The 21,029-nt window shown below is 39.5% G+C and overlaps 1 protein-coding gene across 5 annotated transcripts in view; it reads left to right on the top strand.

Moving 5' to 3' along the window:
* Window positions 1-4,594, top strand: part of VPS13C (vacuolar protein sorting 13 homolog C) — a 175,013-nt gene extending 170,419 nt beyond the window's left edge. For all 5 annotated transcript variants that reach the window (XM_029237278.1, XM_029237277.1, XM_029237280.1 and 2 more), the window contains 3 exons: window positions 1,012-1,135; window positions 2,494-2,577; window positions 2,890-4,594. In XM_029237278.1, the coding sequence (XP_029093111.1) occupies window positions 1,012-1,135; window positions 2,494-2,577; window positions 2,890-2,991 (310 nt within the window). In that variant the 3' untranslated portion in view covers window positions 2,992-4,594. The remainder of the gene's footprint in view (window positions 1-1,011; window positions 1,136-2,493; window positions 2,578-2,889) is intronic.
* Window positions 4,595-21,029: the final 16,435 nt, after the last annotated feature.

Below are 21,029 nucleotides of genomic sequence, written 5' to 3'. Positions count from 1 at the left end.
ACCAAGGAAGTCCCAGATCTTCCCTGTTTTGTACTCCTAGATATGTTAATGCACTGTTTCCTTTGTCTAGAGTATAATTTCCCTTTCCTACCTAGAGAACTTCTTCCTTTCAAGAATCAGCTCTTAACACTACCTACTTTATCAGCACGGTCAGTCCCTCTCTCCCGTGTGCCGAAAGAATTTTCTACACACTCTGCTATTGTTCTTATCTAACTGTGCTGTAGCATTTATTTGCAGGTTTATTTCCCCTTATAGCCTATGGGTACCTCTCAAGCGGAAACCTTGTCTTCTTTGTTTCTCCAGCACCATACACATTTGTAGAATGAACAGTTCTACTTTCCTAGTTTTGCTTTCTGTAATAGAAACTTTAGAATCAAGTACAGTTATATCAGCAACAAATCTGAATCACACACTGGGAAATCAATGTGGATGCCCTTTAAGGATTCTGTGAATTTTTTTTAAATTGCTTTTGAGTAAAATGGGATACTCACTGTGTGATATAGTACATCAGTATTAAAGTGTTCAAACCTGATATTTATTAGTAGGCCCAACGTGAATCTTTGCTGACATTTGAGGTTTGTGACATTTCTTTCTTGATTAAAAGGCATATGTGATTGACAGTAAAAAGCAATTAATAATTTTCCAAGTAAAATATTTTCAGGGGCTTCTGCCTTTATTGCTTCCCAGATGAGAGTATAGTCTGTTCCTTATGTGTTTTAAAGAGCATGATTTCAGTTTTCTGGTCAGTTAAAAAAAATTAAAAATAGACACTTTTCTGAATTTTGCAAGATTGGCAGAAGGGGAATTTTTGAAGGTCTCCTTTGTTACTTGTGCCATGTTTGCTCTTTATTTGACAGTTACCTTTTTTTTTTTAATGTGAAGCATACATTTTTTAGTGTGCCAGGTTATAATGCTTACTGAGCAAGTAATACCGTCCAGCAGAGTGAAATATTAGAGTAATTAACTGTCTTTATCACTACCTATATGTTTTTGTTTCCTTTTGCAAAATAGACGAGTGTTGTGTATAAAGGAAGTTGAAATCCTAGGCCATGTGTCCGTAGACTGGCAATATCCATTTGAAGATTTTGTACAGTCTCCTATTGTTGATGGAAATCTGCTCAAAATTTCAGTTGAGGTAAGAAAACATGAATCACACCTTTAGAACCAGAAGTTTGTTAAATGAATGGAAACCTGTGCTTTCTGACTCTGTTTTATAGTTAACTGAATAAAATGTTTGAAGTATTATTATTATTATATGCTGAAAAGTAAGGAAAGATGTATTTGTGTTCTGTACTTTAGTTTCTGACAGTCCTTGATTGCATTGAGTGAAATATTAAATTTGTTCACTGAAAGAATTAGGCTTCTTTTTGGTAGAATAAAGCATTATTGAGTAGAAGGGTTTTTTTTTAACTTCATATGGATACTATTTTGCTATAATCTTAAATACTTCTGGAAAGATTCCCCATTTTAGGCTTTTAGGAGATTATTATAAATATTATGTCTAAAACACTCACATTTAATAATATCTGACATTTATAGAAGGCTAATGCATTTTAATTATGTAATAATGCTTTCATGTCTTTCCTCTACATTTTCTATGGAAAAACTTTTTAATTATATAGCAAGTAATTAGCAAAAGTGATACCCCATCTTTTGCTTAGTTCGTAGACTCACTTTACTTTGAAATGTATAATTTTTATTATATATGATACAAACTTATTTTCACCCCTTTAAAAAAAACCTAGAAATTACTATTCCAAAGATGGTAATTTCTATATTTTTTCCTAAACAATAATTTTTTATTGTTTAGGATATTTCCTAAACAATATCTCTATTCCTGAAACTATCTGAAAAATGTTTATCATAAAATTCAGTAGTTAGAGATATAAGTACTATTATCCTTTAATTTACATTTACTTTCTTTTCATACAAGTTTACAAGTAAAATAAACTACCATGAAACCATTCCATTTTGTATTTCAGCCTTACCTCATTGTAGAGTTTCAAAATTGAAATGCCTTGGTATATGAAACATAGTTTTTAGACTAGGAAAGATTGTGTCACTATGCATGTATATTACAGTTTCCTCAGTTATCACTTTTCTTTCACATCAGTGGTGAGAATTGACTCAGTGTGTTTCACATTATATAAGAATTTTATCTATCGGCCAAGGAAATGAAGGAAGGGTTTTTTGATTTGTCAGATGTGGTGAGTTATCAAGTGGTATTTCTGTAGGCTATTTATCATTGCCTGCAGAAAGCCATCATTTTATGCAGATAGATATATACTCATCCAATTTCATAAATTCTAACAACTCACATATGGAACCACTATCCTTGTACCAAAATGATTTATTTCTTATCATACTGAATATGTGTATTTGGTTAGTCTAGTGATTATAAAATAGAGTTGACATTTAAGCACTCAGTTAAAGGTTATGATTTTTTTCTTCCCCATAATAATTTCTTTTCTGTCATTGTTTGTTTTGAAACAGAAACAAGGTCTGCTCCAAAAAAGAGACAGTGCCAATCAAGGCTGTGTTCAGAAAATTTACCTGCAGGATATCACCACAGCAGAGGTAAACGACTTATTTTAAAGAATGCCCTCTCAGTGTTTTTACTGCAAGTTGAAATAAAATGTTATAATTAACAATACTTATTACTTTTCCCAAAAAGATCTACTAGTTATAGCTTTGGATGGATATATATGCTTAGAATAATATGTTGTGGGCTTAACAGGGCAGAAGGGTCTTAGCATGACGTGTATTAACTGTGTATTCTTGTCTTTGGATCTGTGTGGAGAGCTCATACCCTTGGTTTTGTACCTTTCTCCTCCACCATGTGAGCCTGTACTTGTCTTTACCATTCATGGCAAATATTTTGTTTTCCAGAGAGCATGTCGTGCCATTGAGGATGCATGGTCAATGAGACAACAGCAAAAATTGATGAAGCAATCATCACTGAAACTTCTCAGGCCCCAAATACCATCTTAATCACAGATCCCAGGGGGCTGCAGCTGGGAGAAAAACCAATCACAGTCTTGTCTGTAAACCACTCTTCTTCAAAGAAGCCTTTAGTTCTGGAATTTTTTTCTAGAGTAATTAGTTTTGGATTTTCCATTTTTCCCCCTGAGTTTTGGCTCTAATTTTGTAGCTGTGTGTATGATAGCAGTCCACTTCTACACTGCCACCTGGATGGGTCAGACCCTTAAAGAAATATCACTTTAAACTCAGAGTGAAATTTCCATTAAAATTGTGAAACAAAGGGTAATAGCTTGTTTTTAATTAAAGTCCATACTGAAAAATAAGAAAGGAGCTTAGAATGACTAGTGTTCTGTGAGAGCTTTTTTGGACAAGTCTTTGAACAAATGTTGTGTATTTTGTTCAATAATTGAACTGATACAACATTTTTGGTAAACCAGGTGATTGACTTAAGAAAAACCACTAAAGGGAGACATGACATGTTTCCTATTTTCTTTTCATGAAAGCATTATTTTCTCCTAATAAAAACACGTTTTGATTTGGCGCTTATTTTTGCTCCTTGCACTGTAATATAAAGACAAGTGGAAAATCAAACCTTAAAATATCTATACTCTGTTCTCTAGAAGTTTTGGAAATTATTTACATGCTGTTTCGAGATGAACTTATATGGCATGATCAATGTGCTGATGCATGAAAATATTGCACTTTAAGTTTTTCAAGAGTTAGACACATGAAAAAAATGAATATTTTTATATTTCTAGAACTTGTATTTTATAAGTTGAAAGATTTTTAAGGGCATCATAATTAACACTTAATTTTAATGCATACGTAGAAATGTATTTTAAATACTTAGTAGGAATAATGAAAGAGCTCTAGCTGCTTTATATATAAATAAAGTAAGGCATCTAACAACACTGAGGAAAATCATTGGTAGTATCCTTTGAGCGAGCAGGCCTGTAAGAATCAGTTCCATACACCCTCATTTTTGTTCTTTCTGCATCCCATTTGTGCTGGTCAGAGATGCATTGCCTATTAAAGCTTTTCTAAAAATGCTCAAAAGTACTTAATTTCCTTGGATGAATCTTTCAATTTGCTCATGGTTTTTAACATGGCATTTACTTCAAATCACTGAATTAATGATGAAATGAAGTTGTGCACAAACTTGGTTTGCTCTGTTTTTGTTGATATGTGTGGTAATGTTTCTACTATCCTTATTCTTGTTTTTTAAGACTGGCCTTACAACTTTAAAAAATTTTCCTAGTTATAAATTTACAGTAGACTCCAAAACAAAGGGTATAATAACTAATGCCCTAAATATTTGATATGTTATGGTGGTCTTTGCCTTTTCACCATCACTTTCTTTTTCTGTCAAGGAAAGTATTATATTCAAAACTTCTAGCTTTAAGCAGAATTTCTGTTAATTGCACTTTATTCAAGTGTACTAATATTTTGCGCCTTTTAAAACTGACTTAATCAGGAATTTGAGGTATCTGATTATATTTTTCATATGAATCACAGCTATTGACAATATCTCAAATATTTAAGTAATTATATTGTACTGATGGCATGTACAAAACATTGAACTAAGAAAAAGTAATTTATAGAAACCCATAAATTCATCATCTCAGTTGGCTCAGAAATAAACTTCCAAATATTTGTACCATTTTCATTTGATTTAATCCCCTGGGACAGAAGTAATTCATTAATAAAGTGTAATAATGTCTATTGTGTTTTTTTAAATGCTTTGAGAGTTAACTGCTTGCATATGAGAGAAATAAAACATTTGGTGCATTGTTTACAGGTGTGAAAACTTTGTGGGTTTATGTTACGTACTCAATAATACTTGCTTTTACTTTTTGTGAGAACTTAGTTTAATAGTTACGGAGAGCTTTTTAAAAAAAATTTTATTGAAGTATAGTTGATTTACGATGTGTTAATTTCTGCTGTACATCAGAGTGAGTCTGCTATACGTATATATGTATGTATGTATATATATTCTTTTTCGTATTCTTTTCCACTACGGTTTGTCACAGGATATTGAATTTAGTTCCCAAGAGCTTTAAAAGATACTAGGCAGGGGCTTCCCTGGCGGCGCAGTGGTTAAGAATCCTCCTGCCAATGCAGGGGACACTGGTTCGATCCCTGGTCCAGGAAGATTCCACATGCCGCAGAGCAACTAAGCCCGTGTGCCACAGCTACTGAGCCTGCGCTCTAGAGCCCGTGAGCCACAACTACTGAGCCCGCGTGCCACATCTAATGAAGCCTGTGCGCCTAGAGCCCGTGCTCTGCAACAAGAGAAGCCACCACAATGAGAAGCCTGTGCACCATAGTGAAGAGTAGCCCCTGCTCACGCACAACTAGAGAAAGCCTGCGCACAGCAATGAAGACCCAACGCAGCCAAAAATAAATTAAAAAAAAAAAAAAGATGCTAGGCAAGAAAAGGTTTTTCCTGGGGGTGTGGAGCCCCTTTACCACACTGGAGACCAGTGGCACAGATCTTCAATACTGAGAGAATACAGAGAACAGATGTGACCAGCTGCTACACTTTGAATTTGTGGCCCCTCTTGCCATGTCTTCCATGCTTTCTGTCAGTCGCTGACTGTGGGTGGCAAGGATGCTGGGCAGGCCCACCCCTGGGAGACAGGGAGCTCCTCTGACAGCTGACTTCGGCTTGAAGACTCCTCAGTGGCCTTGCAGAACCTTTCTTAGACTGCACGGCAGTTTGGGGGGCTTCTACCCCATCTGTCTCTGTCTCTCCGTTTTTTTGTCTCCCGTCCTCCACCCCCTCCCACTGGGAACTCAAGACTACAAGTCTGAAGGCTTTCCCGGTACTGGGTTATCCACTAGGAAGAATAGCCTGAGGAATATAGCAAAACAGGGGCATCAAAATGAAAACAAGCACAAAAGATTCAAAGACTCATAAGAAAAATCTGATCTAGGATGGATTTCTTTACACGTGTTTCATGATTTAGTATTGTTTTTATTTTGAATTATGTATAAGGGCGGTGACTATCACCCTTTTGGTGCTGTGGGCCTCTAAATGTATTGATGTGGTGTTGTCTGGACATCTGTATTTTTAACAGTGGTTTCTGTATATTTCTAAGGTACACCTGGGACCAAAAAGTTAATGCTCTGGATTTAAAGTAATCAAACTCTTGAAGAGCTCTGCAGTTAAATTACAGAATTGCAATTACTGCCAGAGCTAGAAGAACCATCTTTTTACTGGGGAGAAAACCAAAGATTTTTAAGGGATAGGAGATTACTCATATCAAAATCATCTATCCTTGAGGCACAAGCCCTTTTGTTTGAGAATCCCTGTGAGAATGACGATTAATACTGATGAAAGAGGATTCTATGCTATGTGTGTATTGACTCTGAAAAGAAATTGAGACTCCCTGGAACAGAAGGAGCCCATTTTTCTCAGTAATTGTGCCTATAGTAGAATTTAGGCTTATCGTTCTTGAATTTATGCTTCCATTACAAGGCTGTATCATTCAAATACTCAACATTGAGCGTCTCTTTGCACTGAAAAAGCCTTCGGAAAAACTTTTTGTTTGTTTTGTTTTTATATACTGCAGACCCTCTGTCCCTAACAAAATTCAAAAATTGAAAAAGCCCTGAAAGCCAAAAGGTTTTTTGTAAGTTTGCGACAGAAACATTTGACAGCAAAATCTGAACTGAACTGACATGAGGCTATTTGTGGTCTTTATTCTATTTTTGTAAATTAGTTTGGCTGTAGCAAAATTAATGTATTTGATTATGAGGTGCTGCTCCAGACTTCACTGGAGGGGTACAAGCTATGTGGTATATGAACCGTATTGCCTTTCTAAAATTTGAAAAATTCTGTATTGTGAAACACATCTGGTCCCAGGAGTTAGATAAGAAATTGTAAATCTGTATAACCTTAAAATTATCAGTTTATTAAAGCTGCTTCCCAAATTTTGGAAACGTCATAAACTGTAGGAGAAGCCATGAGGAACAACAGGATTTTCTTCCCTCTTCAGATCGTATCAATGTTTCATTTTAGTTATGCTGGCAAATTGTTTTGATAAAGCATTCAAAGTAATTGGCATCGACATTTAGGAGACTGAAATGTTGCCATATGATGGTGCTTCATAAAGATTCATGACAACTCTGGAGGAAAAAAAACAGAAGAACATAGTCATGATTTCTATCCCCTAGTGTATTAATTAAGTAAATATCTGGTGGATGAAAAGTTTTTAGAATTGACCTCTAGTGTGAAAGTAATTAGAATGGTAATGAAATAGGCCATAATATGATCCTCTAGGTTGATAGTATCCACTAAGATAATAGTGAACACTTTACAAAGAAGCTTTAATTCTTTAGTAGTATTTTTATCTTGAAGAATGACCAAGTGACTTCTCCAGAGATTTGACCATAATGCTTAAATTTCCCCAGTTGTGGTTTAAGTTCCATGATAAATAATATTCATCAAAAAAAGACTTCAGATCTTGGTCTTTGGGTTTTATTATTTGTTTTTGTAGAAAACATTTACCTTATAATACTAGTTTTTCTGTCACACAAACTGCTTTCCTCTTTTGTCATCTTCTAAGCCTTCCTTCTTTATACATTATTTTATCTTTTTAATGGCACCTCTCTGGATATGATTGAATTCTCTTTATTAAGTATCAATAGATAATATACCAGTGACTGGCACACTGCAGCCCATGGACCAAATAATCTGGTGTTTTTTTTGTTTTTTGTTTTTTTGTTTTGGCCGTGCCCTGTGCGTCTTGTGGGATCGTAGTTCTTCGACCAGGAATTGAACCTGTGCCCCCTAGGGTGGAAGCATGGAGTCTTAACCACTGGACCGCCAGGGAAGTTCCCAAATAATCTGTTCTTGTAAGTAAAGTTTTATTGGAACACATTAGTAATGCTGTTGCATTGGTAATTCATTTGCATTGGTAATGCTGTTCCCACACTACAATGGCAGAAATGGGTAGTTGTGACAGAGACAATATGACCAGCAAAACTTAAAACATTTACTCTCTGAACCTTTACAGAAGAACATCAACCTCTACATTATACTATCAATATAAAATTAATCTTAGAGATGGGACAGAAACAAGACACTAAATAATTTACCCAAAATCCTGTGGTGAGATAGAAGCAGAAATTAGGATTCATCACCTGCCAGCTTCTCTTTCTTATCTCCACCTCTTCCCCTTCTTTCTTAGAAATGAGGATACTTGTGTCAATATTGAATGAACATGACTGATGTCGGCTTCTTGGATTTCTTTTAGAACCTTATACCCTTATCCCAAAATTATCTATGTATTTTCGCCTACTCTATGTTTTAGGTCTAACAGTGACACAAGCACTTCCCATAGTAGCACTTGAAATCTAAACTGGCCCTTTGTCTGAATTTTTTTTTCTTTAGAGAATTCTTACATATGATCTAATTTTTTTTTTTTTTTGGCTGTGTTCGGTCTTCGTTGCTGCGTGTGGGCTTTCTCTAGTTGCGGCGAGCGGGGGCTACTCTTTGTTGCGGTGCGCAGGCTTCTCATTGCAGTGGCTTCTCTTGTTGTGGAGCACGGGCTCTAGGTGCGCAGGCTTCAGTAGTTGTGGCACATGGGCTCGGTAGTTGTGGCTCACAGGCTCTAGAGCGCAGGCTCAGTAGTTGTGGCGCACGGGCTTAGTTGCTCCGTGGCATGTGAGATCTTCCCGGACCAGGGCTCAAACCTGTGTCCCCTGCATTGGCAGGTGGATTCTTAACCACTGTGCCACCAGGGAACCCCTGATCTGATATTACTGTGACAGTTTACTAGCAAATAGAGCTTTTGAGGTGTAAACATCAAGAAATAATTTTGGCTAGGACCTAAAACTTGTCTCTATTTCTAATGCATGGTCAGAACGAAGAATCAAATACGTGATTATGGTGTTATACCATAATCAAGCCATTAGAAAATTCTGTTGTTAGAGGCATGAAAAAAATGCCCAAGATGCATACTGTATCCCAACTAGCTAGGGGCTCACTGGAGGAAGTTACATGTTTTTAAGCATAGTAGGTCATATTAAAGAGTAATAATGTAACATGAGCAGGTGTTCAAAGACTGCAATTTGAGTGGAAACTATAACATTTTAAATTCACCAGAGGATGGTGCTGCAAATGAGATAAGCAAGCACTTACTGATGGTTTAGATTAAGAAGCACACCTGAACAGGACATATCTCCCTTCCCTGCAGAGCTCTTCTGGAGATTCTTAACCTACTTTGATACTTCTGATCAAATCTTCCTTACTTCATTCAATTCACAGTGATTCACACTTACAGAAGTAGTGCGGGGGGAGGGAGGAGGGCATGAATTAGAGTATTAACAGAGTTAACTTTTTCATTAAAGATTTCCTGGACTCTGCAGTGATTGGAATATCAGTAGCTGTGTAATGGAAGTAGTAGATTTTTTTTTTTTTCTTTAAGCCAAGATAAGGGAGTCATACTCCTGAGAGATTCTGGAATAGTTAAAGGTCTGTGTGACATTTTAATATATCTGGAATTATTGACCGGAAATACATTGCAGGAAATAACTGCTTGCCCATGTAAAAGATTCCTTTGGTTAAAGTTTAGAGACCTAGAAAATGCTCCTTCGGAGCTGACCCCAAACGAACAGAGTGGAAATTTTGCATGACTATTATGAAAATCTGGGTGGTGAATGGATACTATTGAAAACATTGTTTTGTAAGGGCCATAAAGACTGATTACCCATGACTTAGACTGGTGAATAAGAATATATTGCCTGTTCTATTTAAAACTAATGACTCAAATCAATTAATGTTAAATTATAATGTAACTCTTTTAGAAACACCAATAATGCTTTTATGTCAAGTGGATTCATTTTTAATTAGTACTATCACTCTTTTTGGAGAAAATAATTCCCTTGGGGGCCTTTGTTTTAGTTGTACTTCAGTTCATAGACTGATAATAGTCCATGGTTGGAAGGTCCTTATATTAAGCATAGATCTGTTTTCCTGTGGCTGCCATCCTTTGAACTCAGTCCCAATCCCTGGGGCCATTAGAGTAAGAGTGACTTTTTATACAGATGAAGTCCCGTTATAACTGCTCTTTCCTCTGCTGGCTGATGTCCTTCTCATGGGATGAATTCCCCCCAGCATTACACATGTATTCCTAGTTCAGAAGAAATACAGGTTTTGTTTTACATGACGGAATGTTTTATTAAACTCTGAGAACTTTTATTTTTACAGCTGAAGACTTGAAAACCATTTACTCCCTTTAGTTCCACATAATAGGTGAAAACCTTCAACTATGTAAATTACAAATTAAAGACCTAATTCTAGCTGTAAATCCAATGGCTTTAAATTCTGGATACTGAGCCTACCTAGTAACTCTGTTTATATTGTAAGAGTAGTTGGAAGTCCCTTTAGTCACAGATATTTTAAGCCTTTCATGATGGAATCATAGAATCTTTACGAAATTATATATTACCATCTTCTTGACCTTGGATAAAACCACCCATCCTTTAATGAATGATTCTTTGAAACAACGACCTTATATAAATGGAAGCCTGTATATGGAAGCACTGAGTAATAGAATTGAAGGCTGACCTCATGTCCTGCCATTCATTCAGTAAAGCATGTAAGTCTTCAAGTTCTCACCTCTTTCTACCTAAACCATCCCTGATTAGACATAAGTTCAGGTCATCCCATAATCTTGATGCACTTCCCTAAATACAACAGTTCATCCATGTCCCTCTCAGATGTGGTACCTGATCTGAGTGAGTGTTGCCAGAGACAACTTAGGCAGACTGGTACCTGGGCAATCTCATATTTTCTACTACCTTTCTAATAGTAATAGTGTAAGTATCCCAACTGATTAATTACTTACATGAAGTAAAATGTCCTCACTATTGTACTACTTTTCCTCTTGATTATAATTTATTAGTCTTGTAACTTCTATTTATATAAGAATGTTATTATCCCTTTTATCTCTTACTAAAAGTAAGAGTGAATTTGTGTGGTACTACAAATTTAAAAATCAAAAGACCCTGAAAAAAATCCCTTTACCTCTCTCAGTCTCAGTTTCTTCATTTGAAAAATAAGACCTCTGGACCAGATCTGCCTTTTTGTGCTCTGCATGGATTATACAGTTATGGACAAAGTGATGGGTTTTAACATTGTTAGTTCCAAGTGTGAGATGTGTTACTTCAAGGAGGGCTTATTCCCTCTTTCCCACAATATCCCCATAGACATATGTATGTTTTAATGATCAATGAGGTGTATGTGTGGTGTTTTTTTTAAACCACGAAGCCTTTATTTTTTTATTTTTTTTGCATTTTGAAAGTTCTCATTTTTTATGGTAAATGTGTTCCAGAAAAGTTGGATGACAGTAATACAGTATTTTAATAAACAAGAACATTTTGGTATGCTATGGGAAATCTGTTTGTTTTTTTTTTTAAACATCTTTATTGGAGTATAGCTGCTTTACAATGTTGTGTTAGTTTCTGCTGTATAACAAAGTGAATCAGCTATATGTATACATATAGCCCCATATCCCCTCCCTTTTTGCATCTCCTTCCCACCCTCCCTATCCCAGCCCTCTAGGTGGTCACAAAGCACCGAGCTGATCTCTCTGTGCGATGCAGCTTCTTCCCACTAGCTATCTGTTTTACATTTGATAGTGTATATATGTCAGTGCTACGCTCTCACTTCGCTCCAGCTTCCCCTCCACAAAGCCTTTAATAGAAAAAGAAGAGGAAGTGTGAGGTAGTGTGGCTAGTCATCGTGTGTGAGAATGGTCTGGTGTGGAGGGGGCAGAGTGCTAATAGAGAGCCCCCTGGATGTCCTGTGAAGAGGAATGGCCTAGTCTAGGGCCAGCTTATTGCTCTGAAAATGGAATCCTGATCTTATTTCTCAGAGCTTTACCCTTAGCAGTGCCCTATAATTGTCTTGGGATCCAGGCTGTGTAATGCAGTCATCACGCAACACCAGGCCAACCTAGGTTCTCCATGAGATAACACTACAATGGACTGAATTCAGTCCCCAAAATTCAGTTGTTGAAATTGCAAGCCACAAGGTGATGGCATTAAGGAGTTGGGGCCTTTGGAAGGTAATTAGATTATGAGATTGTGGCTCTCATGAATGAGATTAGTGCCCTTATGAAAGAGACCTCAAGAGATCCCTTGCCTCCTTCCTGCATGTGAGGACACAGCAAGAAGGCACCACCATCTTGTCTATGAAGAAGTGGGCTCTCACCAGACAGCATATCTGCTAGCACCATTATCTTGGACTTCCAGACTACAGAACTATGAGAAATAGTTTATTGCTTATAAGGCACCCAGTTTATGGTATTTTTGTTATAGCAATCCAAATGGACTGAGACAGTCACCCCCTCAGAAGGCTCCCCTGCTGCCCAGCCCTGTCATCTGAAACTTTGTTGGAGTCCTTGCTTTGGAGAAAGGATTACAGATATTACCCATGTGGATTAATTTGCACAGGTTAATTTACCAAATCAGCAAAAGGGTTGGATTAAATTATCAAGAAATTAGAAAAAGAAATATCCAATAAAAAATATTAAGTGGATATGCTTTAAAAGAAGGATTAAAAACAAGATACTATTAAAGAAAAAAGAAAGAGGCAAATTAGAATGAGAACCAAATAGATCTTCTAGAAATGAAAAATAACATTGAAATAAAAAAATCAATGGGCAGCTGAAACAGGAGGGAAGGGGGCAGGGCACAACCTTTAAAAGAATGGCGTAGCCCAAGGACATGACATAAACTGACTAGGACCAAATAGGTCCAAGATAGCAGACCACTAGACCTTGAGCCTCAGCATGCACTCACTGTAACACATCTGTAAGCTAAGTGACACACCCACAGGTGCCATGACAGTTCCAAGGCCAAACCATCAGAGACCAAAAAGTGGGTGGTGGCCCAATTCTTAGAAATCCCCTCCCCTTCCCCAAAGTAACTGGAATACTCCTCCCACTCATTAGCCTATGAAATTACCCTGCCCATAAAAACTGAAAACCCCATTCCCTGGGGCTGCTCTTGCCTTCTGAGATGGCCCACACTCTGTGGAGTGTGTTTCTCTCTAAATAAACCCACTTCTTACCTATCACCTTGTCTCTCACTGAATTCTTTCTGCCACGAGGCATCAAGAACCTGAGCTTAAGTCCTGAGACCAGGTGTGTGATCTCAGTTAAAAGACTGTGGGTTCAAGTCCCAATCTGAGGTCCACAGTTTCAGAGCGACAATAGTAAATTAAACATAGCTAAAGTAAGAATTAGTGAATTGGAAGATAGAACTGACTCATTATATTTCCTGGAATGCAGTAGAGAAAAAGAGATGGAAAATATAAAACAGAAGCTAAGCAACATAGAGGACAGACTGAGAATATCCAACGTATTTCTAATCTAAGTCCTAGAAGGAGAGAGTAGAGAAATGGTTGATATATTCCAGAAGAGTTTAAGAAAGATTTGATTTGACAAATGCAGGATAAAAGGTGAGCCCAGAGCAGGATAAATAAAAATAAATCCAAACCTAACACACATTGGATTGAGACTATACCAGTGCAAATACAAAGAGAAAAATTGAAAACCAGATAAAAACATATGACTGACAAAGGATCAACAATTAGCAGAATTCTCAACAATAGGGCCCTGGAGGCAGTGGCATATCTACAAATTGTTGAGAGAAAACCAACTGTGTGCCTACTTGTCTTTAATCAGCTAAATTATCATTCAAGAATGAGGGTTAAATAACTCCATTTTCAGGAAAAAAAAGTTTTCCACTTTCAGATCCTTTTTTTAAAAATTACTAAAAGATGACCTTCAAGAAACAGGAAGTTGAACCCAAAAAGTGATATCTGCCATGATTTGTTCTTCACAAGTAAAAGAGAGATCGTTAGCAAAACGGCAAAATGTCAATATCTGTTCAATCCAGGTGATAAGGACGTGAGTGTTTATAAGATTATTTTTCACACTTTATGTACACAAAACATGTCACATTTAAAACAAAGGAAGGGAGGGAGGAAGGAAGAAAAGAGAGAGGGAGAGAAGAAAAGCATGGCCTGATGGCCAGGATAATATTTGGACTGAAGAACTGTTAGCAGAGCCGGGGAAGTTGGACGCCCTCATCCTTGGATGAAGGGAGCCCAGAATGTGGAAGGGCTTTCTCTCCGCAGAGCTCCACGCACTCTCTAAAGAAAGGACTGACCTGCAAGGGGGTGGCTCCTGGTGAGAGGGGAGGCTGGGAGGGAGACAGCGAATGTTGAAGTGACTCTGGGTCTTGGCAAATGTCAAGGAGGGAAAGCAGGGGAGAGGGGGAGGACCAAATACATAATGGATCTCCGCTGAGGATGTCTGCTGAAACAAAGCAAGATGGAACCGCGCATGGAGCTGCTCTCCCTCCCCCCGTGCAGACATCGCAAAGCAAAGAAAAAGGAACAGACCTACAAGGGGAGGACGGGGATGGAGATGTGACAGATTTGACCGTAAGGGGTTTGGCAGACTGGATGGAGCTGACACTTAGATGGTTTTGTGGGGACTGGGAGGATACCAAAGAGGAGTGAGCGGCAGAGTACCACTGAGAAGCATTTGGGAAGCCTTATAGCGTAAAGAGGGCTGTATTTTGGGTGGAGGTGAACAGAGGGGGATGCGCTGAAAGTCTTGAAAAGAGTAATTAGGTCCCCATCTCTCTAGCCTCTCACAGCCAGCTAATCTCCCTTCTCTGGACTTCGAAGGAGACAGGTGTGCAGAGGTGTGATGGGTGAGGCAGTGCCCCAGAGAGATTGACCTCAGTTTGAGGTGCCACACTGAAGATGGAGAGCACCTCAGGAAGAATGAACATGTTTATGAAGCAGACCCCCGCCTGCTTCCCCTTCTTTCCTCACGCTCCCCAGACACTGGCCGTCAGGACCGATATTCTTCTCCTCTGGAGAAACGGATTTTCCCAAGAGATTTCTGACATTTGGGGATGTTGACATTAGAGATTTCTGACATTTGAGGGTCTCCCAGTCAAAGGGGCTGGGTCTGATTCTGACCCGGGGATGGCAGCTGCAACAAAGGGGACCCATGAACTTGGGAGACGAGGCCCCCTCGTTTTACAGAGCGAGGAACTCGGTCCCAGGGGAGGCGGGCCTGCCCACGAGAACAAGGAAAAGAAGTCAGACATCTGCTACTACACATAGTCCAGGTACTTGTTTCCTGGAAGGTAGAAGTGCTGTAAAATGGACCGAAAAAATAGACTGTGCAGAAGGCAATATTTAAAGAAAGTCAATTCTTTTGCTTTCAGGTACAAATGGTTCAGTCACTTAAACTAGGCTATCAAAGTATGGTCCGGCCAGGGCTCTGGGGGACCTGCTTTAATGAATCAGATAAAGTTGATTCATATCTCATAGAGCGAGTGATTGTCAATTGCTGCTTCTAAGGTAATTGAGAATGCTTGAAAGGTAAGTTAAGTGATAGTTTACACTCTTAATTAGCTCTACCTAACTTTTTAATTTCACTGATAGAGCAGAGGCTGGCTTGAATCACTTTGGCAATCCACACTAAGGAGGTTTTCTGGGTAAGAAAATATTTCTGGATCTACTATGCCTGACAGGAACCTGGTTCGAATTTAGAAAGCTTCTGACCTTCTGCGGGCCCTGGTTAGCATTTACATTGGCAGCCCAGCCCCAAGTGTATCTCAATTTAGCCTCCAATTAATCATTTCCATTGGAAATCTCCCCCTTCTAAAGCAGAACGCACATATTTGAAACAGACACGTCTTTGGGCTGAGCTGATGAATTAATTAAGAAACCAGGGCTTTGGCCAGTTAGCTGGTTGCTTCTAGAAACGTTTGCTTTTGATTCAACCTCTTTGTCAAAACAGCGATAGACACGGATAACGTGGCCCCCTGTAGAAAGATAATCTTCCCCTCATTTGCTCTTTGAGGAAGCTTGCCATGTCTTTTATTCTTCCTGGGACAGAATATGTGGAGTGCCTTTGCGTAAAGAAATGCTGCACGTTTACTTCCAGGATGGTTCTTGTCTTTGTGGGGCTGATCATCCAAACGGGAGACCCAATCCAACACAAGACCATAGTGGAGGGTATGATTAGGGGCAGCTCCGACAACTCTCTGTCACCTGCATTTGATTGCACCTTTTGATTTTCACTTCTGTTCCCTCAAATTCCCTTTTGTAATCTGCCCCCTTTTCCAGTTACCAGGCGCCGAGCGGAAGAGACTCTGCACTCACCTACCTCAGCGTGAAGCAAGGCCCATCACACTGCTTGTTGTGTTTGCCTGGACTACCCCACTCAGAGAATGTGGCAGCTGGTTAGCCACTGTGGAAGAGAAGAGCTCTTGGGATTTATCTTGAAGATGCTGCTTTGCTGGGATGTGGGCATGCCCTGAGGCCCCAGCTGCACAGGCACAAGAAAGGAGCACCGGGGCTTCCCCGGTGGCGCAGTGGTTGAGAGTCCGCCTGCCGATGCAGGGGACACGGGTTCATGCCCCGGTCTGGGAAGATCCCACATGCCGCGGAGTGGCTTGGGCCCGTGAGCCGTGGCCCCTGAGCCTGCGCGTCTGGAGCCTGTGCTCCGCAACGGGAGAGACCACAACAGTGAGAGGCCCGCGTACCGGGAAAAAAAAAAAAAGAAAAAGAAAGGAGCACCGGTTTGCAATGGGAAGGCCTGGGTAGGGGTCTCAGGGCTGCCCTCACCTCTCTGAGCCTGTCTACCTGATGGGCACCTAACAGATTGGTTCTGAAAGCCCCGCCAACCCTTCAGTGCGGTGACTGGTTTGACCCAAGAGTAAAAAGCCCTGGTTGCAGTGAGCTTATAGTTCTTCTAAAGAATGGCAGGTACGTCTGTCCTTGGTGACATTTAGAGACTTTGCTAGGGATCAAAACTGCAACCCAGAAGTTGTTAGCACAGGTCAATTAAAGAAACAGTCAGTGAGCACCAACCATGTGTCAAACCCTGCACTGGCTGGGGACACAGGAGTAACCAGTCTCTGCTTATCTGGGCCATTTGGCCTAGGGAGGCACCAAGGTAAGGAAGAAACAATCAGGTCTAAGGAAACTTCCTCATTTTCACTGCTATTGAAATTATGAGATTAAAATTTCCCTATTTTAATTCTATTGCCATAAAGTAAACATATATTAATATGTGCATAATTATCATTAATCTAAATACACTTGAATTGTACACTTCAGAATTAAATTAGGAAGCACAGTCCTACAAATGCAAAAAGAAAATGGATGGGCATGCTGACAGATTTAGTTACCTTTTATAAACGCTGAATTGGCTTCTTGAATTAAAATAATCATATGTGTCTCTTGAAGAGATATTTACACTAACAGTTTATAAATGCTAATGAAATTGCTCCTAGATCAAGCAGCCAAGCCTTTAGACTGGAGGCATTTAATTTTAGGAAAGGTGAAGTTTAAGATTAATTAATCATTTTAAGTTATTTTTGACATTATTTATGTTTTAGAAAATGTTCCAAAGAAAAGCCGAAGTCTTCTTTTTGCAAAGAGCATCTCTAAATGTGTTTTCAAATCTGTTACTCAAAAGCTGTGCTTTTGATAAATTTGGATGTTGTGTCCTCCTGGAAATATTCACCACTGTTTTGTGTACAGTTTGATTTTGGTCTTCAGAGTTCCAAGTCTATTTGTGTAATTTGGATTGGAGACACTATTTAGGACATTTCTAAAGACATCTTTGTATGAAAACTTTCTGCTGAATGTTACTACTACAGTCTTTTCCTTTTAAGCATTTACTTTATATTACTGCAACATCGGTTGTTATTTCTCCTTTTTCATTTCTTATTTTGTTTATTTGGGTCCTCTCTCTTTTCTTCTTGGTAAGCTTGGCCCAAGGTTTCTCAATTTTGTTTATCCTTTCAAAGAACCATCTCTTGGTTTTATTGATTGTTTCTATTGTTTTTTTAATCTCTATTTTATTTATTTTCTCTCTGATCTTTATTATTTCCTTCCTTCTGCTGACTTTAGGCTTTGTTTGTTCTTCTTTTTCTAATTCTTTTAGGTGGTAGGTCAGGTTGTTTATTTGAGATTTTTCTTGTTCTTTGAGGAAAGCCTGCGTTGCTATGAACTTCCCTCTAAGAACTGTTTTGCTGCGTCCCATAGATTTTGTATGATTGTGTTTTCATTGTCATTTGTCTCAAGGTATTTTTTTTTTTTTTTTTTTTGGTGGTACGCAGGCCTCTCACTGTTGTGGCCTCTCCCATTGCGGAGCACAGGCTCCAGACGCGCAGGCTCAGCGGCCATGGCTCACGGGCCCAGCCGCTCCGTGTTATGTGGGATCTTCCCGGACCGGGGCACGAACCGGCGCCCCCTGCATCGGCAGGCGGACTCTCAACCACTGCACCACCAGGGAAGCCCTGTCTCAAGGTATTTTTTAATTTCCTCTTTGATTTCATTGTTGACCCATTAGCTTTTTAGTAGCATGTTGTTTAGTGTCATGTAATCATATTTTTCTCATTTCTTTTTCTGTGGTTGATTTCTAGTTTCATGCCATTGTGGTCAGATTAAGCATTTACTTTAATTTGACTTTTCTGATTTGAAATTCTATTTGTCTTAAAAAATATTTTTTCTTCAGTCAGCATCCTCTGGTTTAGGGTAGGTACTTTGGAAGTAGGCTGTCCTTGCCAGCCTTGATAGCATTTACACAGGAGGCAGTAAAGCAGAGTGGGGAGATCCTAGGCTTTTCCACAAGATGGGTGTGGTGTGAATCCCTGAATGATCATTTACTGGCTCTGTTTAGTGTCCTTAACAATAAAATGGAGATAATAATACCTGCTTCATGGGGGTATTGGGAAGATTAAACGAGATTGTGTATGCAATGTGTTTGGCAAGGTGCTCAACGCTCAGAGGAACCAAGTACAAGATGTCTAATAATTAAATCCTAGTGGTCTTTGGTCTTATAATTTGACCCAATATTCCTATTAAATATCCATATTCAAATACTGTTATTACATTTAGGTTGTATCGGTATCAAAAACCATGCAAAAATTAACTGCAAAAATATATCATAAACAAAGATTAATAGCCCTTATATACTGCTTAAATAATTCCATTTTGATGACAGTTTTTAAACTTACATGAAAATGTAGGCCCACCTCCGTGCATGCCCACAAAATAGGAAGAGTGTGTCTGCTTGAAGCATTACTGGAATCTAGTTCACAGGAATGGGTGTGTGCTGCAGAGTGGATTTTATGCTTTAAAAGGACTAATAAAAAGACCAAAACGCTTTGCAAATGAAATGATCCGTTTTAAAAAGAACAGCCACTATTTGTCTCGGTTTTCAGACCTCCTATTTGAAACAGCTGTGTCTGGATTTGATGCCCAGACTTGAAAGTTCCCTGAACCAGGAGAACCATGTGAGAAACACATCACGGGAGCCAGGCTTCCCAAAACCCAACTTCATTGTTTTTCTTGGAGGTGGAGAGAGCTGCTGTTCAGAAAAATTTCCAAGGTTTCTGTGATTTGTTATGAATCGAAGGTCGTTCCCTGGACTGGATCGTAAGAGGCACCAGGGTCTACTCTCCAGTCAACGTGGAAGCGGATTTGTACTGGCAATTATGTAGCAGAGGAAAGAAAATCTGGGAGAAAAACTCACTTGGCTTGCCGGGGTTAGGTTTCATTTTGCATCTGTCTTTCCCTCATCTTCCACTAGAGGGCGCCCAGCAACCAGCTGTGCAAGTGCTCCAAGTAGGGGTCTTTTCCCATCCTGGTCCAAGGAGACAGCTGGGGCCAGCTACAGACTTGGGAGGATTCTGGGTCCAGCCTGGGGTTCAGGGCTCCCTCAAGAGGTCACCCTCCAACTCCTTGGGGAGGGCGGGGACTGTGAGAGCCCTGCACTTAAGGACTGGGATCCCAGAAACCCCAGTGAGTTTTTCGCATTTTCGATCGTCTTTCTTTGTTTCAAAGGGGCACTGCAGGGATGACTTATGACAGATCCCATGGCTTTGGGGACTGTATTTCCTGAACCCCAATTGCCAGACCCCTGCAAACACAGACGTCCTTATGGGAGCAATAGACTGGAATATTTGAAACCAGAACTCAGGAAAATCCAGAATAGATGTTTTCCCTGATCAGGGCAAGCTCTCTGTCACAGAGCCCCTGGGTCTCCCTGCCCCCTGCCAGTGTTGCTTCCGCATTGGCATTTTATGGGTGAGCGTGATCACTCTTGACTTAGAATTCTAATTAACAGGTCACTGGTTCATAGGTGGGCTCCCTCTCAGCATGCTCTGTAAGCAGGAGGACGTGATGAATGTCTCCCCCATTCTTTGTTTCTCCTGGCTCTGTGTTTGAGGACCTAATTTTGAGCCACCTACCCCTGTATGAATTACTTCTGCCACCTTGAAACATTTGATGAGAATGACCAGGAGCTTAGTTTCCACTGCACTTTGTGCCTTACTGCATACTTTTGCACACATGTCATTTGATACAACCATCAGGCATGACTTTTGCCCCTCCCACTTCACAGATGAGAAAAACAAGGCTCAGAGCAAGTAAGTGCTGACATTCCGACTTGAACTCACATAACCTGATTCGAAAGGGATTGCTCATGTTTGGGTTTGACTTCAGAGAAAACCTCTGACTCCCTGACCTTCACATGTGTGTGTGTTAGCAGGAGATTGTGACATTTCCTCCAGATACTCTTCAGAAAATGTCAGTGATGTCTTCTTCCTGGAAAGGTTGAAGGGCATCCTTCCTTGAGGCAGGAGGATTAACTGGACAAAACCCTGGAGGTGGCTTCTAACCATACTGTTCTGTAGAACAAAGCACTCAGAAATAGACGAATCTGTCCCTTTTAACGCAGGAACATTTATGGGTAATTGTACGAAAACAGACAATTTCCAGTTCAATTAATAACTACCGTGGAGCCTTTTAGGAGGTGCTCATCTCTATGATAGATTAAAAAATTGTTTTCGGCTTTGCGACTTCATTGTTCTGGAGCCGGCTTCTGACCCGTGTGGAAGGTGCAGTTCTCCCAGTGGCCACAGGGTGGCGGATTGACTTAAGCTTCTTACTCGCCTTTCAGTGTCAGGACAGGAAGCTGGGCGCGAGT

The sequence above is a fragment of the Monodon monoceros genome, unplaced genomic scaffold (genome assembly GCF_005190385.1).
Source record: "Monodon monoceros isolate NGI ecotype Baffin Bay Population unplaced genomic scaffold, NGI_Narwhal_1 Super_Scaffold_21, whole genome shotgun sequence".
Lineage (NCBI taxonomy): Eukaryota > Metazoa > Chordata > Mammalia > Artiodactyla > Monodontidae > Monodon > Monodon monoceros.
This window is presented reverse-complemented; position numbering and strand designations above follow the sequence as displayed.